The sequence below is a fragment of the Trachypithecus francoisi genome, unplaced genomic scaffold (assembly GCF_009764315.1).
Source record: "Trachypithecus francoisi isolate TF-2019V2 unplaced genomic scaffold, Tfra_2.0 Lachesis_group5, whole genome shotgun sequence".
NCBI lineage: Eukaryota > Metazoa > Chordata > Mammalia > Primates > Cercopithecidae > Trachypithecus > Trachypithecus francoisi.
Genome location: NW_022681470.1, coordinates 28,427,157 through 28,453,604, shown reverse-complemented (window position 1 = coordinate 28,453,604; position 26,448 = coordinate 28,427,157). Strand labels below are relative to the sequence as shown.

Here is a 26,448-nt window from a genome sequence, read left to right as displayed (position 1 = left end):
TTGACCCCTGATAAGACTAAATACAACTGCTAGGTTATAAAAACCTAATTCATTTTATTTTATAGACTAAATATAACTGCTGGGTTATAAAATCCAAATTCTTTTTATTTTCTCAGAATTATAGCTAAAGAAATGCAGGATTGTTGTTTTTTTTTATGACTTGATTACCTTATGTCAAATCCATTTATTTAGCATAGTCTGAAGGTCTATTTTGTTTTTAAATCCATAGCTTGATTCCTATTTTCAGAATGATAATAAAGGTAATATAATAGATTTAATTTGTTGATCTACTGCATGGTTTTATCTACTTCCAGAATTTTTTCATATCTCTTATTTATTGTAACCTATATATTGAACTAAGTTTTATGGCTAATTAATTTGCAGTTTAAAACCTTTGAGGTATATATTATTTGGTGATACATGGAGATAATATGCTGTAATCAATGTATCTCATGTTGGAAAGATATGAGTCCTGACAGGATGGGAGAAGGAATGGAAAGAGCAGTGAGTCACTTGAGGGAAGGCTCTGGAAACTGACCAAGCTATAGAGACTAACTGTGGAAGGTGAACTGCATGGCCCAGGTTCAAGACCTAAGGAGGCATAATAGTCACTACCCTAAGTCTGGGTATAGATGGCACATTGTGGGGAGGGTTCTATAATGGTGTATCTAGTTATTGGTGAAATACTTGGGCTTTACTCAGGTAGCCGTTGGTGTGAAGAAATATTTCCATACTTAGCCTAATTCTAACTAATGGATTTTGAGATATGGAACCAAAGAACCAACAGATGATTACAAGTACTAGACTGGATGTATTAGTTTTCTATTGCCAGGTAACAAATTGCCATAAATTTAGCAGCTTAAAACAACACACATTTATCACCTCACAGTTTCCTTGGGTCAGGAATTCAGGCACTTCTTAGGTGAGCCTTTTGCTCAGATTTAACTAGATGGCAATCAGGGTATCACCAGGTATGACCAACTCAGGTAGTTGTGAGAATTTATTTTCTGCAGCTATAGATTTCATGGTGCTTCTTCAAGGCCAGTAGAAGAGAGAATCTGTACTGTTTCAAGTCTCTGATTTGACTAAAGAAGTAACAAGCCACTTTTAGATGCAATTTATTACTTATATAGTAAAAGGAAGAGTAGCCAAAGTTAGTAGCTCTCAAGGTCATTGTCCCATGCACCAGAAATAATGATACAGCTGGGTGCAGTGTTTCACGCCTGTAATCACAGCACTTTGGAATTCTCCTTCAAAGGGGGATTGCTGGAAGCCAAAAGTTTTGAGACCAGCCTGAGCAACAAAGTGAGACCCCCTTCTCTTAAAAAAAGAGGGGGGGTGGTCAATGGCTGCAGTACAAATTGTGGGATACTCTATTGCAAAGGAGCTATTTATAAATTGTGGTTTTTATAGTCTGCACGTAGAGCCTGCAGAAAGTTTATACCTCATCAGAACCTGGGAGGTGATGAGAAACTGCCTTATGATAGTCTCATAAGGGAAACAGGGAGGTGGATGGAAGAAGACCTCATGAGCCTCTCATTCTCTCATGTTCCAGGGAGATCACAAGCATTCTACCAAGACTCAAATTAGCTGTAGTTCAAGCCTGTATGGCATATGTGGATGCCAGTGTGTAATGACTGAGCCATTCTTCCCCACTGAACCAGAGTGACTTCTGTATCAACTCACATGTTACCTTTTACCTAAGCTGCCACTGGAGAAGAGGGCTCTACTGATGACACACCTATTTTTTGTTCTGCCAGTATGCTCTGTTTCCTGTCTGATATCCTTCTGAAGAGTGAACCTAGTAAAGAGTGTTGCCAATTGGGGTCTTTTGAGTATGATTTTCCAGCTGAATCCCCAAACCACAACCAGTTGTACAGAGTAGGCATTAAAGAATATATGTCTATGTTAGTAAATGCCAAACATACACACATGAATTTGTATATGTATATTTATGTATTACACTATTAATATCACAGTAACTTTGGTGATCACAGAATTTTAGACTAGTAAAGGATTGTTAAGTATATTTGTGTTTTTACTCTAGAGCTGAAAGCATGCTGGATTTAATTAGAATAAGGTCATTCATCAAGCATGCATTAAACCTTGATCAATGCTTATCTAAGCAGAACATGACTCACCAGTGTGCCCAAGATGGAGGAGCACAACTTGCCACACAATTTACCCAAGGACAAATCCCTGGCATTATTTTAGTACACAAAATTGCTAGCACTGGTCAGTTTCTTTAGTTAAGCTGTTATCACCACTTAATTTATAACATTTCAATACAGAATGTTTTCTACTGCATAGATTAGCAACATCGTTGCTTTCTTTGAACTTGGTTGGCCACATTTATTAGTGTTGTTAACAGATTAATCCTACAAAAAATACTTGACATCACTTCTTAGGAAAGACTCTTTTTGAGGAAAATTTTTAAATATTCACATGTCTACATAAAATTTATGCTTCTCTTTGAAATGTTTCATTTGCTTTTTAAATTTTGTTTTGTTTTTAAAGAGAGTTGTTCAAGCATAAAGTATGGAGATGGACCACCTGGAACTACCAGCTCCAAAGGAATGGAGTCAGCATTCCAGAGTAGGGACGTTAAGATTTCATTTATATAAGCAGGCAGGAACTTTTAGCAGGATTACATTTCCTTTGCCTTTAAATTAAACAGTAGCATTATAAATGCCACTCTAGTGAATTGTAGACATTCTGTGTTAGGGGTAGGGAATCTCCTAATTATAGCCTTGGTCAGACCAGCTTAACTTTTATGAGATTCCCTCCCCTACATCCCAGGGAATGTTCCATGGTGTAACAGCCATATGTAGTTGCAAAAAATATAGCTTAACTTTAAAATTTCTTTTGTCAGCAGTACCTTAAAAGACCAGAAGATGGGGATATAAACTATGAAAATGAACATTTTATTTCCGAGGTTTTTCACTTTGTCTGTTTTTTGAAACAGGGTTTTGCTCTGTCACCCAGGCTGGAATGCAGTGGCACAATCACAGCTCACTGCAGCCTTGAAACCCTGGGCTCAATTGATCGTTCCACCTCAACTCCTGAGTAACTGGAAACTTCAGGCACATGCCACCATGCTTGGCTAATTTTTTATAGAGACGGGGTTTCCCTACGTTGCCCGGCCTGGTCTCGAACTCCTGGGCTCAAGTGATCCTCCCACTTCAGTCTCCCAAAATGCTGGATTGCAGGCATGAGCCAAAAACACCTGACCAGTGTTTTCTTTATAAAATAAGGGGTGCGTATTGCAGAGCGTAAATTTGTTTCTTAACCGAAGAGCACTGATATTTATCAAGTATGTGCTATGTGTTAGGCACTATGCTAAGTGTTTGAAAAACACTATCTCATTTAATTCTCACAAAGTAGAGCTTATCAGCTTCATTTTAAAGGTGAGAAAATGTGAGACTAAAACAGACTTGCAAGGTGAATTCCAAAGTCACATACGTAGTTAAGTGATAAAGTTGTACTGCAAACCCAGGTTTGTCTGAATACAGAACCCAGGGGTTCTACACTATACCATACAGCTTCTCTGTTGGTAATTAGAATAGAGCCATTTCAGAAATGCAGGTGCTCTCGGACTCTTAAAAGGATGGAAAACAGTATTGAAAATGTCTTTTCTGGCCGGGCGCGGTGGCTCACGCCTGTAATCCCAGCACTTTGGGAGGCCGAGGCGGGCGGATCACAAGGTCAGGAGATCGAGACCATGGTGAAACCCCGTCTCTACTAAAAATACAAAAAAAAAAATTAGCCGGGCGCGGTGGCGGGCGCCTGTAGTCCCAGCCACTCGGGAGGCTGAGGCAGGAGAATGGCGTGAACCCGGGAGGCGGAGCTTGCAGTGAGCTGAGATGGCGCCACTGCACTCCAGCCTGGGCGACAGAGCGAGACTCCGCCTCAAAAAAAAAAAGAAAAAAAAAAAAGAAAATGTCTTTTCCTCATTATATTCTCTCTCATGTCTTTTATTATCTCATATGAATCGCCTTTGGCCATGATATAAAAATCTCCACCCTTCCTTCACAAACTACTTTTTCCTTTGCATTCTTAATTTTTTATTTTAGTTCATAGCCATCATCTACTACCACTTAATTGCTCAAATTATAAATCTAGGAGTTATCTACTCATCCCAATTCCTTCACTCACATCAAGTTAATCTCCTAGTTCTTAAAATATTGCCTCCTCTTACATGTATTTCCTTATCCTAGAACCTTCTCACCATCCACTGCCTCTTTTACTCTGCCTGATTAACTCTTGACTCCTCAAAACTCAGCACAGGGGTCTTGATGTCATCTCTGGTCCAGGCTGAATTCATCTAGGCTACATGTCAGATACTGTGGGCTTCCTTCTATTATATCCCTTAACACATGGTAGTATAATCATGGATATCAGTTTTCCCGACTGGAGTATAATCTTTCTAAATACCAGGCTCATGACCTTCATGATGGTAACCTTGATGAATAGCATAATAATAACTTTTTTTTATTCTTAGACACAGGTTCTCAGTCTTGTCACCCAGGCTGGAGTGCAATAGTACAATCTTGGCTCACTGCAACCTCCGCCTCCCGGAGGAGGATCCTCCCACCTCAGCTTCCTGAGTAGCTGAGACTACAGGCACATTACCATCATGCTCAGCTAATTTTGTATTTTTTGTAGAGACAGGGTTTTGACATGTTGGCGAGGCTGGTCTCAAACTCCTGGGCTCAAGCGATCCTCCCGCCTCAGCCTCCTGAAGTGCTGGGATTATAGCCCTGAGCCACCACACCTAGCCATAACTTTTTAATAAATGTTTTTTGAATAAATGTTTGTTAAATGCTTACCTTGTACCAGCCACATTTCACATGACCTGGGAAATAAAAGGATAAGTGGGTCAGTCTCTGTTTTTAAGGCATTTATAGTATAACAATGGGGACAAAACCAATGTGAAATACAAATAGAAATCAAAGGACTATAACTATTGTGAAAATGTAAAAGATCATGGGGAAGTATGTTATCACTTGCTTTGTAAACCAGACTATCTCCATATTAAAGTAAATAAGTAGATCATTTTCTTTATTATCCTTAAAGGGTTCTTTTGGGGGGTTTTTTTGTTTGTTTCTTTGTTTTTTTTGCTTTGAGACAGGTCTCACTCTGTTGCTCAAGCTGAAGTGCAGTGGTGCAGTCACAGTTCACTGCACCTCAACCTCCTGGATTCAAGGAAATCTCCCACCCCAGCCTCCCAAGTGGCTGGGACCACAGGCACATGACACCATAAGCAGCTTATTTTTAAATTTTTTTGTAAAGACGGGGGCTCACTGTGTTGCCTAGTCTGGTCTCAAACTCCCAGGCTCAGGGGATCCTTCCGCCTTGCAGAAGTGTTGAGATTACAGGCGTGAATCACCAGGCCTGGCCTTTAAAGAGATTCTGGGACCATAACTATTTTATTAGCTTTTTGTTTTCATTTTAAAAGTATATATAATGTCTATGGCCATACCACCCTGAACGCACCCAATCTTGTCTAAAAGTATATATAGTATATGTATATTAATATCCATAATAGCTGTAATCTGATCATGTGTAGGAGCCTTAGTACATTTTGTCCATTCCTGTCCTGCCATAGCACCCTACTTTAAGCCATTAATTATCATCATTTGCATATGACAAAAAAACTAGCTGGGAATTTCAAAATTGATCCTTGATAAACAGTAGCTTTACTTTTCTTTATAGTTAAATGGAGGTCTCTACACTCACTGCTTTATATCTCCTCCTCAAGTAGCTGGATATGCTTTATAGGATTTATACTCAAATTGTTCATTTATTCAGCAAATATTTATTGAATGGCCACTGTGCCCCATGCACCACTATAGGTACTGGACTTACGAAAGTGAACAAAATAGGCAAGGTCACTGCATTCATTGAGCTTACCTTCTGGTGGGGAGAGGCAGAAAATAAGCATGTAAATAAGTAAATAGGTACAATTACTATCACTTTATATTTGCTTACATGCTATAAATAAGATAGAGTAATGGGGTAGAGTACGCTGTTTCACAGCTATAAGGTTAATACAGTGCATTCAACATACATTCGAACATATGTTCCATAAGGGCTGGGATTACTTGTCTGTTTTGTTCAATGTTATTTCCTCAGTACCTAAAACAGTACATAGTAGGTTCTCATTATTTGTTGAATAAATTAATTAGTTGTGTATTTGTGCCATTGTTCTTAAATAGGATGAACACCTTTAACTGTCTACTTAGGGGATTGGGAGTTGCAACAAGATGTCTTAGAGATTTAGGGGTTCTTTCAGATCTGTTTGGACAGAAGAGAACTCTGCATGCCCAACTTGGTTGAGCTTCAGTCTTATATCCTCCAGTGGAATAATGTGTGGGAAGCACAGAACTCTGGGATGCTGTGAAAAATCTTGAAGTGTACGTGTGGGTAATCAGTGGGTGTACATAATGCTTTTAACCTGGGATGGAGGTTACTGTCATCAAGCTTAGTAATTGCTACTTGAATCTGAGAGTACTTCTGAATCCACCTATGTCTAAATGGGCCTTCATTTTGTTTTTATAGCAAATTTTTTAAAGAACTAGCTCTTTCAAAATTAAACATGACCATGCCTCACTCCTCACTTACTACATTAGTTTGGGGACTTGTGTGGGGTAGAGGGCGGAGACCATATCTGTGTATTGTAAAAAATTGTTAAAGCCCCCTACGCACTTCTTCCTTTTCCAACTAGAAACACAATTGCGTATCTTCATTTATTTAAATATTTATACATTCAATGTTTACAACCATCATGGACCCTTAATGACAGGCTACGTTTGGAGACATGCATCATTAGGCAGTTCATTGTGTTAACATCATAGAGTACTTAACACAAACCTACAGGGTGTAGTCTACTACACACCTAGGTTATATGATATAGCCTGTAGCTCCTAGGCTACAAACCCATACAGCGTGTGACTGCACTCAATACTGTAGGTAATTATAACACAATGGTAAGTATCTGTGTGTTTAAACTTATCTAAACGTAGAAAACATGCAGTAAAAATATGGTATTATAACTTATGGGACCACTGTTGTAAATGTGCTTTATCATTGACCAAAATGTTATGCAGCACATGTCTGCAGTAAGTAATCCAATGCACTTTAAACAGTGTTTAGTTGTGAGGACCATAGATTTGCTTTATTTCTCCTTTTAAATATTTCATTGTTGTGACTTATTTCATAAACTAATTTAAGATAACTTTTTGTCTTGTGGTTAGAGCCACAGAGGAGAATAAGACACTTAAAATAATTAAACATGTCCATGTTTGTGTACTCTGGAGTTAACTCCTGAATGAGAGTGGATAGCTGAGGACCGTTATTACAATTTTAAGTTTAGGTTAAGTCTTTACTGAACAGCCTGAAATTTGGTTAAAACAGACCCCCATCATCTAATATAAAGGATGAACAAACAATCGAAAAACAGAAAACAATTTTTTCCTTTTTGCTTCCTGGTGGGTTCTTCAAAATATTCCCAGGTGTCCCCAGTTATCTTATACCCTGTTTAAGAAAAATCTGATGGGCAGTGAAGAATTCTACCCATTGAGCATCAGTATCTCTTAGAATATGCTCTACATTTCCATTCTGGAAACTAGGTATGTTTCATAAGCCTTTACCATACCTGAGCAAAAGGTATGTTAAAAAGTATGTTAACATACCTCCTTTGTTAGCCTTCATGTATGAAATGTATAGCAAAAGTAGGATGCAGCGGTGTCTGTGCTGCCTCAATAGCCTGTTGAAAAGAAAAACTGATTATTTTTAGTGAAGCTGTTTAAATTCTGCACTTAATGAGCATGCTGACAGTACATTTAACTTGCTTATGGGTTGTAAGTCAGAAGCAGGACTAAAAGTAAGCTATCTTTAAATATTACTTTAATTTATATCATATTGTCTTTCATTATCTGAGTACTGAAGCCCACAAATGGAAGAACATTGCTATAAAGTCCTAAATTTAAATTTAATAGTTGAATAATTCTCCGAGAATTTGCTATTCTTTATTATGTCTAATGAAAGTTTCAAAAATTGTAAGTATTCTCAAAAGAAGGATAAATAATTGTTTAACTTTTTTAAACTAGTGTTCAGAATCAAGTGGATGAAGTTATTGATGTCATGCAAGAAAATATTACAAAGGTAATTGAGAGAGGGGAGAGACTAGATGAACTACAGGACAAATCAGGTACAGATTTTCATGTATTTCTTGATATTACTAATCTGTTTGCTAGTTTTTTTCTTCTACTTATCTAGCCAGCATTTACAAATCATGGCTTAGGAAACTGGTATTTGGTTCTTAAGTGTATGATTTTAATGGTTTAATTTTAACTCCTTTACTATGAGTCGTCTTATTGCTACATTATTTTTTAATTGTTCAGTGGAGAATGAAGAATTTAAAATTTCATTTTTGAAGAGTGAAGAGTAGAGCTGTTTTTTCCTTTGCACTTTTATGTTGATGAACTTTGTGTTTCTCATGATCTCAGGGCCAAAAGACCTACTCACTTTTCAACACTTGTTTCAAACTTATCTGCTATTTTTATTTTATGTTTCATTTGGTAACTTAGTCACCTTTCTTTACTTTCAGTCATTACACCTATAACCTATATACCTATACCTGGCATGTACTTGGCACTCAAATATTGTTTGAATGGTGAATTGGCTGAATACCTGATTAATCTTTGACAGACTTAAAAAAAAGACAACCTCGCTTAGTCACTTTTAAAATGTATGTTTTCCTTTAAAATCAGTCACTTTTGATATCTTCTAAAAAGCTAACTTCTCTACATGTAATTTTTTTTCTAGAGGTGTGCCAAGTGTTTGAATTTTTAAAGAGTATTTTCTTACTAGAATTCCTAAGCTTATTTATAAGCATTAAGGCCCTAAAAAGACTTTTCTTAATTTTATAATAAAAAAGGATTGAGCAAACTGATCTGCAAGCTGTTTTTTACTTTTTGTTTTTGTTTTTGTTTTTTTTTATAATGTAGAATGCCAGAGTTTGTGGGTGGAAAAAAGGGAGAATGTTGTTTTCATGCTTAAAAGGGAATAAATTTGCAGAAGTAGAAATTAATATTTTCTTATCTTTGTGTGACTAGATAAAAGAATCCTGTTATGTCGTTTAATCCTTCTCTCCATCCTCTATGTGATATAGAAAGCTTATCGGATAATGCAACAGCTTTTAGCAACAGATCCAAACAACTTCGAAGGCAAATGTGGTGGCGCGGATGCAAAGTAAGTAAATCAGAAGCTCCTGGATAGATTGGTCAGCATCTGAAGTGGTATTTAAACACACGAAGGAAAAAGAGCCTCTAGAGCATAACCTCTGTGAGAACAGGGCCTATAACTGTCCTGAGACATGGTAGAAATTCAGTGAATACTTGTGAACTTAATTGCTTTTGGGATAGGAATAACTAAATAAATCAGTATGCCTAAAAGGACGTTTTCATAGATTTTTTTTCATGAGAGTAATCCACATTTTATGAATATTTGGCTACCTCTAGACTTACTAACTTGTAACAAATATACATTTTTTTCTTGAAATTTACTGTTAGGACTTTTTTGGAGCAACCTCTAGCATTATATAGAGATATCAAAAAAATAAAGTGGGTGCTAGAGAAAAATATGACTTATAGTTGAAAGGGGAAAAAATAACAGCAGCTTACATATCCGAATCTGTTAAGGCAAATGGAGTTAAGAAAAAACTCCACTTCCCTCATTATTCCAGAAAAATAAAAAGTAAAGGAAATTTTTAACATTTTTAACAAGGAAAACATTGAGAATCACTACATACTAATATACTCCTCCAAAACATTGTATAGAAATACATTTGCTTCTTAAATCAACTGTGGCTACTAATCATTAACAGAAAATGTTTTTCATGTTATATAAGCAAATCTTTTTTTCTGATTCTAGGTATAATTTTTGGCTTTGTTAAAAATTTAGACAAGAACTGTTTTTAGTCTCTCGTTTTCAAGTTTAGCAATAACTTTATTTTCTTTCTTTCTTTATTTTTTTTGAGATAGAGTTTTGCTCTTGTTGCCCAGGCTGGAGTGCAATCTCCACCTCCAGGGTTCAAGCGATTCTCCTGCCTTAGCCTCCCAAGTAGCTTGGATTAACAGGCCTGCACCACCACACCTGGCTAATTCTAATTTTGCTGTTTTTTGTTGTTGTTGTTGTTTGTTTTTTTTAGTAGAGACGGGATTTCTCCATGTTGATCAAGCTGGTCTCAAACTCTCGACCTCAGGTGATCCGCCTGCCTCGACCTCCCAAAGTGCTGGAATTACAGGCGTGAGCTACTGTGCCAGCCAGCAATAACTTTCTAAGCCTGACTTAGCCATATGCTAAGGATTTTTTCCAAGAGTTACCTTGGATTTATTTATTTTTATCTGTCTACCTATTGAATCATCCTACTTTCAGAAGTGGAACTGAGGAAAGAAACAAACTGTTTCATTTCTCCCCTTGTTCAGAATTTAAATTTTCTATTCTAAATTACTTATTCTTTAAAGAATGAATTTATTTTCTTTAAAGTCTTTTTTTCTTTTCTTTTCTTTTCTTTTTTTTTTTTTTTGAGGCAGTCTTGATGTGTCTCCCAAGCTGGAATGCAGGGGTGCAATCTCGGCTCACTGCAACCTCTGCCTCCCAGGTTCAAGTGATTCTCATGCCTCAGCCTCACAAGTAGCCAAGGTTCAAGCAATTCTCCTGCCTTGGCCTCCCGAGTAGCTGAGATTACAGACATGTGCCACCACAACTGGCTAATTTTTGTATTTTTAGTAGAGATGGGGTTTCACTGTGTTGGCCAGGCTGGTCTTGAACTTCTGGCCTCAAACAATCTGCCCACCTCAGCCTCCCAAAGTGCTGGATTACAGGCATGAGCCACCACACCTGGCCTAAAGCTTCTGTATCTATAGAAATTTTCTATTCTGTGGGCTAATTTGGAAAAACAAAAGGTCCATGAACCATTCACCCCTTCTCTCCCCCAAACTCATGTACCCCATTCATGTATCCACAAAAAAGATGGTCATAGTGAACATTTTGCCTAACTTTTTTTTTAACCATTTCTAAAAATGTATGCTTTGTACTTTATGGGGTTTGGGTCAGAGGAATAGTGTGCTTTTGAGGAGGAAAAAACATTGAGTTATATTTTTAGATAGTCATCACCTTGAGGACCTCTGGAGACCATGAGTAGCATTGACCATGTAATGAAAACCATTGTTCCATAACATAACAAAGACCATTTACAGTAGCAAGTATTCTTCATTTATTATTTTCTAATGCTTAGCTTCCTTCAATTTTACTGTACCCCATTAATACTTCATTGTGCTACTGTTCATCTGGGGCAGCCTCCCTGTGCCTGCCATTTTCTAGATTGACTTCCATAATGAGTAATTTCGGAAGGGTTTTAAGAAAAAGGATATAAGGGCAGAACACAGATCAGGAGTTTCCAGTGGCTAAGGGGAATGTGGTGCGGTTGGAGACTGACAGCAGGTCATGAGGAAACTTGTTGCGGGTGGTGGTGGAAATGTCCTATATTTGATGGTGCTCATGCCTATTAACAGCTGGATATATTTGTCAAAACCTATCAAAAGTACTTTTAGAGGATAAGTTTTATTCTGTGTAAAGTGTATCTCAATATACCTGGCTTTAAAAATAAATGAATTAATAAAATTATCCATGGGTGGGGAAAGAGAATCGCTAACACCTCTTTTAATGTATCTGGGGGGTTGTGAAGCTCTTATATGTTTAATGCCATACAGATTTTTGTTCATGAGCTTTGGACTTGCATGAATACAATACTGCCATTTGCAATTGTAAACATTTTCTGCCCAGTGTTAGAAACCCAAGGAAGAAAACTATTCATTGAGGTGTTTTAAAATTGATATTGATGTTCTCATTCAAATCTTAAGTAAAGCCGAACACACATTTAACAGGGCAAATTAATGTACATTTTAGGTAAGGTTGAAAAACTACTGTAGAAATTCCAAATTATTTTAGAAATGTTTCAGATTAATAAAAACGGATTAAAGTACTTCAGTTTATCGTATAATGTGGACCCAGACACCTACTAAAAATACAGCTCCTATCTCCAATCCATTCTGATTCTCTTTCTACATTTTTTTGTTATCATAATAATTGTAATAGGCACTGGTATCCAGATTACAAATCTTCCATATATTCTTTGGGTCACTTTGTTATAACATATTAAGGAGCTGACCAAGAACTGACCTTAAGGTTTCTTAACTACAAAACTGACACAGAATGCTCTTAGGCAAAGTTGCTTTGAGGCTATTCATAAATAATCTAAAATGTATTCCTCAAAATGGAGATAAAAATGCCAAGAAGAAAGTAAGGGGAGAAAAAACTAACAGAATTCTCATTTACTTTGAAAAAAACTGCTATAAACTGCTACTTTATATGTATTGAACCATTTGAATTGCATGGCCTATGTTATTCATCGTATCTTGACACTTGAACAGAGTTGCTAAAATACTGTATATTTTCTCTGGTCTCACATTAGTAATAAGCACATCAAATCATAGAGGTTCAAGCCCATGAAGGCTTTGATTGTTACTGTTTTCTCTGCAGTACAGCTTTTGACCAACAAAATCCAGTAAAGAAAAACACCTCAAATTTGGGGAACTCTGATTGTTTCCCAAAGAATGAAAAATAGCCAGCAAATTCATATGGGAAAAAATTTGAAGACATTTCAAGAAATGTGCCTATTTATTGAGATGATTCAGTATGATACAGTAAATAGAACAACAAATAGTCTTGACTTTATTAACGAGTCACATATTAATATCTTTATATGCCCTTTTGTGTGTTGTAGATAAAAGCCATCATGGCTTTGGTTGCTGCTATCCTTTTGCTAGTGATTATCAGTAAGTATTTATTGGATTATTACTTCTTAGGGTATCATTTGTTTTAGAGTTCATTTTAATTCCCTTTTTATTTTCAGTTGACCTAGCATGTCTGAAGTCAGGATTGAGTAATGACTTCTGACCTGTCTCAGGAGCTCTTAGAATCTATCAATCTCTGAAAATGCTCTTAAGTAATACGTAAAATTTTATGTGACTATGTATATGTACATTTTTATGGACGGTCTATATCTTTTATCAGATTCTCAAAGGGAACTCCTGTTCTGCCCCCAACGCTTACCCCCAAATCCAAGGCTAAGTGATTTGTTGCAGGCCAAATCTGGTTCCTGTTACACTAAGGTCTAAAATACTCATGTTCTATTTATTATTAACTCTCAGGAATGGCAGTTTGCATCTTGTAATACTGTTTTGGAAGGATACATCCAAATGCATTCTCCAGATGATTTTTGTTTGGTTTTTGTTTGGTTCTGCAGTTGAACATAATTTCTGTCATTAAAGCATGACTCCTTGCCTTCCTTTTTCCCTTAATGTTCTTTTGAAAATCAGATCATTTTAAATATCTCTTTTTCTTCAAGGCCTCTCTACCTGTGGTTACAGAGGTTTTATGAAGATTTGGAAAGTATCTAAAAATAATCATTTGAAAAATTATATTATGCTGTTATTTTTTTAAAACAGAAAAAGTGTTTTGTTACAAAGAAATACAGTCAATCCTCATTATTCATAGATTCTGTGTTTGCAAATCCACTTACCAGGTATTTGTAACCCCAAAATCAGTACTCATGGTGCTTTCACAGTCATTTACAAACATGTTCAGAGTAACCAAAAAATTTAAGTCCCCCAATCCACACATCCCTAGCTGAGGCTAAACAAAGCCATTTCTGCCTTTTTGTTTCCGCACTCATAACATAAACATGTTCTTTTTGTAGTCTATTTAGTACCACATTTTCTGCATTGTCGTGCTTTTCGCTGGTGATTTCACTGTTTAAAATGACCCCCATGCATAGTGCCGAAGTGTTCTCTAGTGTTGCTCAGTACAAGAGAGCTGTGATATGTCTTCCTGGAGAAAATACACAGTAGGCAAACTTTGTTCAGGCATGAGTTATAGTGCTGTTGGCCTTGAGCTCAGTGTTACTGAATCAATAATACGTATTAAATAAAATGTCTTTAAACAGAAACACATATAAAACAAGGTTATGTATTGATTGACAAAAATCTAGTAGCCAGAGACTCACAGGAACTTAACCTTGTGTTTTCCCTAGCAGTAGTGGTTCAGTATTCACTAATTTCGTGTTTGTAGTGACCTTATAGAAAATAACTACCTCAAAAACCAAGACTTAATCATGTATATATGGTGGGCAATTGGAAAATGTGAAATATTAATAACAAAAAGAAAAATTCAACTATAATCTATAACTACAACACAGAGATAGCTACTACTACTAATATAACTATTATATATATATATATTTCCTATTAATATACAAGCATGTTTTTTAAAAAAACTAAGACTATATTATATGTACTTTCTAATAAATATATTGTGAATATTTTCCCAGGTTATCAAAATTTTTAGTAACATTTTAACAGCAGATACAAGCTATGGCTATGCCATTATTTATTTAAGATGCCAGTGTTAGACATTTAGGTTGTTTTATGATACTTTTTGCCTCTCCTTTCCCATTTATTAATTACCTCAGATAAAAGTTCAGTCAATCCTCATTACCCATTTCTAAAAGTAGACACAACTATATTACGAATATTGCTTCACACATAGCATATATATATGATGTTGATATATTGCTTTTTTCATGTTTTCTCTTACAGTTCTTATAGTCATGAAATACCGTACTTGATTTGATGACAGAGATCTTCATTAAACAAGATCTGGGACAGTAATAAAAGATCGCTGCATAATTTAAATGAAACCTATGTGTATATAACTTTCAAAACTTCTTTTTCAAGAAACTAAGAGGCAAGTATCACTTCAAATTGGAACGTTGAGAATGTCCAGTTATCCTCTCCCCTTCTAACAAAATGTTCTTTTAATAATTATGTTTAAGGCAAAGAGAACTAGCCTCTATTTTTCCATATTTCAAGGATCTAATTTGAAACTAGATACTTGCCAGTTCATTATTTGTGTATATAGTTAAACATTGATGATAATATTTCATACTAGTAATTTAATGGCATAAGGACTTGCATTGTTGCATTAGGGAGCGGGTCATGCTGGGGGTCAGGAAACCTGTGTAGAGTACCAAATTATATACTGAAAGAGATGCATAACCATTCTGTCAATATTTGCAGAAATATCATTCTTTTCATATTACAGTTGTTTTGCAAGCAATTTCCATATTTATAGGTGTAACAAAAGCTAAATGTTGTAAATGTTGTTGCCTTCAGCTATAACTAAAAACATTCCAGTAAATATATTTTTGACTGTGTAAAAGAACGTGTAGTAATTTTTTTGGCATTTGGATTATGGAAATGGAAATTTTTAAACAGTGTGAAAAACATGGTATGGCACCATAAAACTGGACATAATAAAGTTATTGAAGAGTGTCATTGGAGTATTTGAAAATGACCAATATATAGCTGCCAGTCATGGTCCAGTCTGTTTTCAGTTAAACTCCAATAAGAGAGACGAGTCAGTCCTAATGTGAGTAAATGAAATTCACAGGTAACTTACTCCTTAATTTTATTTTAGTTAATAGCCTCTGACTTCCAACTATCTCATTTACCAAAAGTATGAAAAGTAGCAAAACCATCTGTTAATACTTTGAATTTTATATCTTTGCATTTCCCGTTCATCCTTGAGGAGATGTATGTTGCACAATTAAGTTTTGCATCAGCCAACAGTAATGAGTATTAGAAAGTCAGGAACCTGGGTGGGGTGTGTGTGTGTGTGTGTGTGTGTGTGTGTGTGTATGTATATATATACACACACAGGATAATCAGTCAGTCGGTAACCAAATGCTAGAGAGTGACCATTAACCTAAGCCTGTTTTTATAATAAAAAAATGTGTTAACTTTAAAATATGCCAACCTCCTTGTGTCTTTTAATCAAGTCAGAGTGAAAATATATTGTCCCCTAAGGTGTGGGGAGAGGAAGCTTTATAATAAAATTAGTGATTCTGCAGAAACTTGTGCACTGGATAGCTTGAGAATATGAATATAAAACTCCCTAAATTAAAAATAGGGTTAATAGAAATTACCAGTATTTAAATAGGGAAAAATGATTTTATGTTTATTTTATTTAAGTTTTACTTCTTTGGTCATCTTAATGCGAAATGAATAAAGCATAGAATCTGGGTTTGGTGTTTTGTTTTTTGTTTTTTATCTGTTTTTAAAATTCTACAGGATTATTACTAGGAGGCAAAAAATGTTGTTTAGAATGGAAAGAAATTTGAAGAGAGAAAGACTGAGACACTCAAGACACCTGCAAGTTATCTAAGAAGATCTAAATAGAATTTCTAAACTTTATAGTTTGCTTAGAGCATTAAGAAGGAGATAAAGGTCTTACATACTATAGCATATTGTCTCTGGTCTCTGTGCTCTTTGTAAATGTCAATGTAAACAGCGTCTGAACTGCTAATAAATCTTTTAACAACCCCGTCTCTACTAAAAATACAAAAAACTAGCCGGGCGAGGTGGCGGGCGCCTGTAGTCCCAGCTACTCCGGAGGCTGAGGCAGGAGAATGGCGTAAACCCAGGAGGCGGAGCTTGCAGTGAGCTGAGATCCAGCCACTGCACTCCAGCCTGGGCGACAGAGCAAGACTCCGTCTCAAAAAAAAAAAAAAAATCTTTTAACAAGTTAAGATACCCAGAAAAATGAGCATTTTTAGAATTTCAGTAGCTAATAATTCAGAAATGGAAATATTTTAACTGAATGGACAGAATCAGTCCTAACATTTGTGTGTATGTCCTTTATTTGAATTGGAACTAGGCTCGTAAGTGGTTAATTTTCCATTAGTTGATCCGGTTCCTCCATAATATCTACAAGTGAAGATGAAGATTACTTCTCAAAAAGTATCCATATTTCCAGTGTTTCTTTTAATAAAGTATGCCACTTTTAAATAAATTACAAAAAGTAAAATTATAAATTTTTTAAAATTTAAATAAGTAAAAGTAATATTTATTTGACAAGATATGTGTCGCTGTCTTTGTAATTTAAACATATTGTTACCTGGGATATGGGTAACAAACATATCACTCATGGAACTTTGTAGTAGTGATGGCTTGGTTTGTAGTTTGTCTTTTCATCTTTCTTGGTCTTGATTAATCCTGAAATCCTTAAAATGGCTGGCATGGTTATGACTTTATTGTGGTAACCTTGGAGATGTAAGCCCTCTTGTGATCAAAAACAGAAGAAAAAATACATTGTTCAAACTGATGCCAGGCCTACCTTCATTCCCTCCCTTAATTACTTTTTTTCTCATTCAGCTCAGATCATCCTGCACTTGAAAAATGAAGTTTTACCATCATCAAAACTATCATTATTTAACAACAAGTGAAGATCAACAGAAAAATTCAAGTAGCTTTGCAAATACTAGTTGATTCTCAGTGAAATCACGTCACTATTTTCATGCCTGAATCCATACCCTTGTGATTTATGTTTAATTACAGAAGCCTGTTGCCTTGCAGCAATTTTGTTGTTAAAATACTGATAATTAGTTACTCCTTCTTATTATAACTCAGTAATACCTGTGGTCGTTTGGTTCCTCTATCCTGACAAAGTTCACTGGAAATTGCCCTCAGATTTTATAAACTGGGGGATTTCTTAATTAGATGAAAGTTCACTATTAAAGATGGAATATTATATAAGATGGAGGAAGGGTAATTAATACACATGAGATATAGAAATACTTTGTTAGCCCTCCTATAGATTGCCTATTGTAGTCTTTCTGTGCATTTCAGTACTCTGTATTAGAAAATTATAACTTCAGCACTTTTGATGGCAAAAATTGGCATCTTTCAATTCTGTATAGTATGTGGGTGTCCTGTAAATGATAGTACGTGTACAGACTGAGAAGGCAGGACTATAATATAAAGAAATTGAAATCTCTCATTGCCGGTATACTCTAAAACAGGCTTGATGCCTTGTCAGCATCATTGCCCACATTGACTCTGTAATCTGTATATACACTATGATTAGAAAACATGCAAGAAATTGTTTTTCCATGTCAAGAACAAATGCCAATAGAAGATGTCCCCTTAATTGTATTGTCAGAGTATTACTATGTCAAGGATGACTGTTCTGTTAACCTAATTTTGTGTTTTCACGTGGAAATGTGATTGGATTCCATTTTTCTGTGAGTTGAGAGTAAGAGCATAAATCAGTTTGAAAGCATTTACAAGTTTGTTTTAGAATGTAGTGTAGGGCTTATATTTGTGCAGGAAATTGCCACAAAGCAGTGGAAAGACACTGGATTCTAAGGGCTGAAAGGTGCTCTACTTCTTGTTTTTTCCATGTTGTAGACAAATGACATCGTGCCTTAGATTGGCGTAGAGTTTAGGTCCTCTTTAATACTTTGATGTTAGTCTTATTCTGACTCTTTTTTCTGGAAACCAAGTAGAATTAGGGATGGGAACACAAATGCATTTATTCTGGCTCCTGTTTTATTCCATGAAGCTTCTTGGAACAAATCAGTAGGAATTGAAAAGAAAGCATGACCAACCCAGTTACAGGGGATAAATGTAAGCTTGTGAAAGTAAGCACCACACCATGTTTCTGTCTCCCCAGCACAGTGCTGTGTACCTTGGCAGATGCTAGATAAATGTGTGTTGAATGAATGTGCCTATGAAGCCACAAAGGTGCCACATGTTAGTATATCAGTGAGAGCTGACTCCATAGTGCTCCCTGGAGAAGCAACATGAGCCTTTTGCTTTTGCCTGGATATAGTGGTGCTCTTCTACTGTAATTGGGTGTGGAAAAACTCTGGCTTTATGGTATTCCATTAGGTTCTTTTCATTTAAAGTAGTCTTAAAATCAAAGTATCAAATATTTTAAAGCCACAAAGTAGATTACATAATTAGCAGAGATTTTAGTCAGTAAAATGTTAGAAATCAAACTATAGGAAAATTCAAGCCGTTTATTTTGTGTCTTGGGTATCTGTCATTATTTTAAATTCCACGCTCCCTTACTTAATCACTTTGGTAAGTGCCTTTGATGTTTGTTTTGAGATGTATAGTGGGAGATGAGTAAATGTAAATGTCATGTGCCCTGTTCCCTAGCTTCTCAATTCCTCATAACCATTTTTACCAGTGTTGGTAAAGTTTAGTCCTTTGTGTTAATATCAGAAATGTATTTGTAGCCCCTCCATAGTGAACAGTGAAATAAACTATTTCATAGAAAACAAAAATTAAGCACTTTGGCTTATTCAATACGTGTTACCTGTTGCCTTAACTTCAAAGCATAGCTTATTTAATAATAACATCTGGATAATCACCCCTGATTTAATCTATCCTATTTTCCCAATAAAGTGCAATGGAGGAAAAATAAGAAAAAGAAAAGGCATTTTTTTCACCAAAACTTATGCCTGATACTGACGAAATCTAAGAGGAATTTCTCAGTGATTTTTAACTCAGTACAGCAATGTCTTTATCTCAGTCAATAGTGTGTAAGAGAGGAAGGCATGTAAGTGTCTGTAAACTTACATGTCCCAATCAGAAAACCTGGTCCTGTCCCTCAGCTGCCTGGTGCTTTAGGCAACCAGAGTAATGTTCATTCTCTCTAGCCTCCCTCCACCCACACACTAAACTGTGTCTTTTTATTTTTGTTTTTGAGACAGGATCTTGTTCTGTCTCCCAGGTTGAAGTGCAGTGGCGCGATCACAACTCACTGCAGCCTTGAACTCCTGCGCTCAAGCCATCCTCTCACCTCAGTTCTCCCAAGTGGCTGGGACTACAGGCATGCACCACCATGCCCAGCTAAGTTTTTAATTTTTTTTATAGACAAGGTCTCACTATGTTACCCAGGCAGGTCTCAAATTCCTAGACTACTGCCATCCTTCTGCCTCAGTATCCCAAAATGCTACGATTACAGGTATGAGCCACCATACCAGGCCTTTATTGTCTTAATACTACAAAAAGGCATGGGAGGGGAGATGACATTGGAGGCATATTGTACCCTGAGATAGTCTCCACAAATAAAGTGCTGTAGTCAGAAATGGAGATGAGAAGCAGCCTGTTAAGTGCACTCTGAGAATGATGGTGTTTAATACAGTCCACCATTCAGCAGATGAGAGAACCAGGCAGGAAGATCAGATACTACCTGAATCCAACAGAATCATACTTAGTGTGCCCATCACACACTAAAAACTGCCGAGGAGCTGTGACTATCGGCCTGCTTTTCAGTTGTCAGTATAAGAAGGGATTCTGACTAGTAAGCAAAGACTGAGCAGTCAGTGGTGGTGCACTTACCCTATTTATTGAGTAACTGGGCAAGATCTCATCTGAGGATGTCTAAAAAGATGCATGTGGACCTGTAAGTAACATTGTAAAAACACAGAAAAGAGAACATCCTCCCGATCATTCCCAGCAACATACTCTGTCTTCCTTAAAAAGCTCCATCTCTTTTCTCCACTTTCCCCCAACCCCCTGCCAAATTCCACTATATATATACATACACACATCTATACATCCAGACTTTTTTTTTTCTTTTTTCTTTTTTTTTTTTTTTAAGAGGCAAGGTCTCACTCCAGCATGTAAACTGGAGTGCAGTGGCACAATCATAGCCCACTGCAGCCTTGAACTCCCAAGGGATCCGCCTGCCTCAGCCTCCCGAGTAGGTGGGATTACAAGCATGAGCCAATGCAACCAGCCCTCATTGCTATACATTTTTGATAATTGTCCTCCTCCTGACATATACTTTCCTGTGGCAGAATTTAGAGAGGCAGAATAGTATGTGAATAGTATAGTAGAAATAACATGGGTGCTGAAATCATGGCTCTGGGTTTTTGTTTGTTTGTTTTTAGAGACGGGTTCCCACTATGTTGCCCAGGCTGGTCTTGAACTCGTGGGCTCAAGTGGTCCTCCCACTTTGGCCTCCCAAAGTGCTGGGATTATAGGAGTAAAGTACCATGCCTGACTACAGGGAATTTTTTGTCTTGTTTTTGAGACAGGGTCTCACTCTGTCACCCAAGCTGGAGTACAGTGGCACAATCATAGCTCATTGCAGCCTTGAACTCCTGGGCTCAAGCACTCCTCCTGTCTCTGTCTCACTTGTAGCTAGGATTACAGGTGCATGCCACCACGCCTGACTCCACTCCATATCTTTACTCCTCTTTATAGTAATAGTCCTTGAAAGATGTCAGTATACTTGCTATTTCCAGTTTTTTTGTTTATTCTCCTAAACAGTTTAGTCAAGATTTTGCCTCCACACTCCACCAGACTTACTCTTGGGAAGGTAACCAGTGACCTCTGCATTGCTAGATCCAGTGGTCAATTGTCAGCCCTGATCTCTGTGCTGCAGCAGCATTTGATGCAGTTAATTACTCTCTTCTCCTTCATACGTGCTTCCAGGGCTTTGTTTCTTCTTGTCCTCATGGTTGTTCCTCCTGTTCTCCTCAGCTCTTAATACTGGAGTGTCCAGGATTCAGCTCTTGGTCCAGTCTTTACACACATTCCCTTAAAAAGCTTACCTAATTGTGTCATTCCAAATCACATATTTGTGCTACCAAATCCCAAGTTGTTGTCTCCCACTTGACTTCCCTTGAATTTGCAGTCATCGAGTACTCTTTTTGATGTCTTCATTATTTCAAGTTTAGCATGTCCCAAACGCATTCCAGTCTCCTTTCATAGACCTCCTCCACATGCATTCTGCCCCATCTCAGTTGATGGCAACTGAATCCTCCAGTTACTTAGACCAAAAACTGTGGAGTCATACTGACTTCATAATTTCTCTCTCAACTCACCTCTAATTCTTCAGGAAATCCTCTGGTGCTACCTTTAAAATATCTTTAGAATCTGACCAGTTCGCACTGCCTGCATCATGACCACCTGGTCCTTTCCTACCATCATCTCTCACCTGGAATACTGCAGTAGCTTTCTAACTGGTCTCAGGCTTCTACTGTTCCCCCTCTCCCCAGAGTCTGTTCTCAACAGAATGGTGAAAATAATTCTTTCAAAATGTAATCAGATTATGCCATTGCTTTGCTCAAAACTCTTCAATGGCTTCCCATCTTCCTCGGAGTGAAAGCCAAAATTCTTTCAGTGGCCTACAGGGTCTTGTGATGCATCCCCAAGTCACCTTGCTGACCTCTGCCCTTGTCTTTGCCTTCTTTGCTGTGCTGCAGCCACACCAGCCTCTTTGCTTTTCCTCAGGAAAACCAGCTCCAGGCCTTGGACTTGCTGTTTCTCCTGCCAGAAAAGCCCCTCCTCCTCAACCACTGCATGAACAGTTCTCTTGAATGACTTTCTCAAAATCTCCCTGAGTACACCATCCAATCCCTTTACCCTCTGTTTTTCCAGAACATTCTAACATTCCAGAATTTTCTCTGATGTATCCCAAACCACTCACTACAACAGCAAGTGTCATAGTGAGTACTCAAATAATTATTGAATATATTAATTATCCTGAAGATGCAAAGGAAAATGGTAGTTTTGAAAATGATGTACCACAAGAACTAAATTGATTTTGAGCACCTCAGCATTGGCCAACAGGATGAAACTGATGCTTTTGGAATTCCGAAAGTCATAAAGAGAGAAAAGGCAAGAAAAAAGTACAATTAAATGTGTTATGTAGACAATTAGGTCAGCCATAAGGGGAGCAAGTTAAAATAATTTGCCAGGAAACAAATTGCAACACAAACATTAAGCCCTTCACTGAAGCAGTGAGGAGTAGAATTGATTGAAGAAAATCAGTGGTGCAGAAGAGAGGTTCAAGAAGCTGCCACGGAAAACAGAGGAAAAAGATCAAAACTGTAAATGGACAGTGTGATGTTAGATCTAGGAGACCAAAAAAAGACTACTAAGAATTTACATAGTGTTCCTGTGGAAGAAATCCAAAAAGAGTGGAACAGAGAAATCATCAAAAAACATTATTCTTTGATGAAAGCTTAAGCTTTTATAAAGTCCTTCGGGAGAAAACAAAATTGTCAAAAGACACAGTAAGCTACATTGTAGTAGAGTATATGAATTATAAGATTAAAGGGGTAAATTCTATAAGCATTGACACCTGAAAAATGTGTTACCTACAAGGAAGCAAAAATTAAGCTTACCTCTGTCTTTTCTGCCACTGAATTATAGTATACGAAAACAGCATCTGTAGATTTTTGAGAGGATACAGCTGTGACTCAAGAATTTTTATACCAAATCAGTTGTCACTTAAGAATGAAAACCATTGAGGATTCTATGGACCATTGGAAAAATTTTTAAAAAGAACGCAAACCAGGCTGGGCTCAGTGGCTCATACCTGTAATTCCAACACTTTGGGAGGCTGAAGCAGGAGGATCACTTGAGCCCAGGAGTTTGAGACCAGCCTGGACAACACAGTGAGACCATGCCTCTACAAAAATTTAAAAAATTAGCCAAGCATGGTGGCACATGCCTGGAGTCCCAGCGACTCAGGAGGCTGAGGTGGGAGAATCATTTGAGCTCTGGAAGTCAAGGCTGCATTGAGCCATGATGGCACCATTGCATTCCAGCCTGGGTGACAGAGCAATACCCTGTCTTAAAAAAAAAAAATGAAAACCACAAACACAATATTCTTAAAATATGAGAGTTCAGAAAACATGACGTCCTTGTCTCTTTTCTTGATAAAAACATTACTGGAAAATTTACGTTATATAGGCAGCTAAGAGAGAAATCAAAATTGAGAGTTCAAAAACAGACAGTTCTTCTACTTGAAACGCTTTGATGAAGTCTCATTGCACTTACAGTGAAAACTGAACTGCTTACCTTCCTTGATCTCATCAGTTACTGCCAGGGTAGCATTCTGTTTTACGTCACAGGACACTCAAAATAACTCAAGGAGAATTTAATAAAGGTAAATTTATAAAGGTGGTAGGGCTTAAAGAAACTACAAAGGATAGTACAGCTTGAAGGGTTGAGGGAAGGCAGAGGTGACCAACACCTGGAAGGACAAAGTCACATGGAGAGGGCTACCTTGACTTTTGGCCAAGGGATGCAGCCAGCCTAAGGTGATCTTACAGGGAGGACACCAGGGAAATAAATAACCTGGCCTAGTTGTTTTATTCCCTGTGATCTGGTGCTAGGACTCCCCTATTTTATATATTTATATATATATTTTATATATATGTATATATATGTATTTTTTTTTTTTTTTTGAGACAGAGTCTCGCTCTGTCGCCCGGGCTGGAGTGCAGTTGCCGGATCTCAGCTCACTGCAAGCTCCGCCTCCCGGGTCTACGCCATTCTCCTGCCTCAGCCTCCGAGTAGCTGGGACTACAAGCGCCCGCCACCTCGCCCGGCTAGTTTTTTTTTTTTTTTTTTTTTCCAGTAGAGACGGGGTTTCACCGTGTTAGCCAGGATGGTCTCGATCTCCTGACCTCGTGAAACGCCCTTCTCGGCCTCCCTCCCAACGTGCTGGGATTACAGGCTTGAGCCACCGCGCCCAGCCATATATGGGTTTTTTTGTTTTTGTTTTTGTTTTTTGAGACAAAGTTTTACTCTGTCACCCCGACTGGAGTGCAGTGGTGCAATCTCAGCTCACTGCTAACTCCGCCTCCCAGTTCAAGCAATTCTCCCGCCTCCGCTTCCTGAGTAGCTGGGATTACAGGCACGTGCCACACACTAGGCTAATTTTTGTATTTTTAGTAGAGATAGAGTTTCACCATATCAATTGGCCAGGCCGGTCTCGTACTCTGGACCTCAAGTGATCCCACCTCAGCCTCCCAAAGTGCTGGGATTACGGGCATGAGCCACCGCGCCCGGCCAGACTGCCCTATTTTTGAACCCGATTAAAAAAGAAATGGCAAGGAATCCTAGCGGTGTAAGCCACACTGGTGACCGTCCTGAAAGGAGGGTAGAAAGTGCATCTGATGCCCAGATTCCATTCCCCAGCTATTGTGGATGTTAACATTGGCTGCCAGTGGCTTACAGTTTCCCCCTTCTCTGGAGAACTGCTGTCTGCCAATGGGAGCCACTTCACCTCTGAATTAAGTCCCATCTCTGGGGGTACCTTGGAGCCAATGGTAGACTGATATTGGGGTCCAAAAGGCTGAACCGATTATCTGAAGGTGGGACAACTCAATGTTGTGATATATGCTTGAGATGCCACACACTCCCTTGAATCTGGCCAAGGCTAGACTTTACCTGAGACCATTTTTGCTCGGCCTTTTCCCTTCATTGTCTTTCATCTCTTCGTCTCTTAGAGAGCTGAGCACTCCTTCGATAAATCACATGCATCTGAATCCTTGTAGCCAACTGTTTCTAAAGAGCCCAACTGAAGAGGGTTAGTACCAGTATTGGTCCCAGAAAACAGGTTCTAAGGATGGGATTCTGGAATTAGATCACCCACTGAAGAGAAAGCAATAAGGATCACATCACTGGTGGTAGGTGGAGTAAGTACTGATATCAGTAGTCTCTGACATGCAGTAGCAGTGCCATTCATTGCTAAAATGTTCACCTCTGGTGAAGTGAGAGGGATACAAGTAGAGGGGAATGTGAAAGTCATGCCGTCTCTAGCATTTGAGAGGAACAGGAGATACGGTCATTTTAAGGATTTTGAAATGGAGCAGCTCCTGCTAAACTCCATTCTTAGCTTGGAAAAAAGAAAATGATGGATGTGACAGATGCAGGGCAATCAATTGTGAATTTAAAGCAAAATATGAGAATCAGAGATTCTCTAATTCTCTAATTGAAAGTATTTAAAGAGACCTTTATTTCCTGAAGCTGAAGAGCAGAGAGAGTTGAAGACCAGGCCCAGAATTAATTTTAAGGTGGCAGAATTTCAAAGAATGATGAATTTTCAGCCTCAGCAAGTTTCCTATGCCAAAGTCAGGATCTTGTTAGGGAAGGAACAGGGCCTAGAGACTTGGGATGGGATATCTGGGTAGATGCCCCTGAGGGTCTTTTTTTTATTTTATTTTATTTTTTGAGACAGGATTTCACTCTGTTGCCCAGGCTGGAATGCAGTGGCACGATCACAGCTTACTGCAGCCTCAACATCCTGGGCTCCTGCCTCACCCTCCTGAGTAGTTAGGTTTACAGGCACATGCCACCATGCCTGGCTAATTGTTTTGTTTTTCACTGGGATGAGGTCTCACTATGTTGCTTAGGCTGATCTCAAACTCCTAGGCTCAAACAGTCCTCCTGCCTCAGCTTCCCAAAGTGCTGAGATTATAGACGTGAGTCACTGCACTCAGGCCACTTGAGGATCTTGAATGCTCAGATTCCACAGAACTCCCTGGGCCTGCAGAAGTGGCCCAGTCCCCCTTGTTGAAAAAAAAACCCCCGGGCGGAGCAAGATGGCCGAATAGGAACAGCTCCAGTCTCCAACTCCCAGCGTGAGCGACACAGAAGACCGGTGATTTCTGCATTTTCAACTGAGGTACTGGGGTCATCTCACTAGGGAGTGCCGGACAATCGG

General features: G+C 38.0%; 1 protein-coding gene across 2 annotated transcripts in view; it reads left to right on the top strand.

Moving 5' to 3' along the window:
• Nucleotides 1-19,262, top strand: part of VAMP4 (vesicle associated membrane protein 4) — a 42,425-nt gene extending 23,163 nt beyond the window's left edge. Inside the window, exons 5-9 of one of the 2 annotated variants that reach the window (XR_004433580.1) lie at nucleotides 8,112-8,212; nucleotides 9,176-9,255; nucleotides 12,851-12,902; nucleotides 14,724-14,871; nucleotides 17,340-19,262. Coding sequence is in view for 1 of the 2 variants with exons in the window: in XM_033195849.1 (XP_033051740.1) it covers nucleotides 8,112-8,212; nucleotides 9,176-9,255; nucleotides 12,851-12,902; nucleotides 14,724-14,752 (262 nt within the window). In the remaining variant the exon portion in view is untranslated. Of the gene's footprint in view, nucleotides 1-8,111; nucleotides 8,213-9,175; nucleotides 9,256-12,850; nucleotides 12,903-14,723; nucleotides 15,462-17,339 lie in introns of those variants that run through there. The other variant, XM_033195849.1, reaches the window with a different exon arrangement.
• The last annotated feature ends 7,186 nt before the right edge of the window (nucleotides 19,263-26,448 follow it).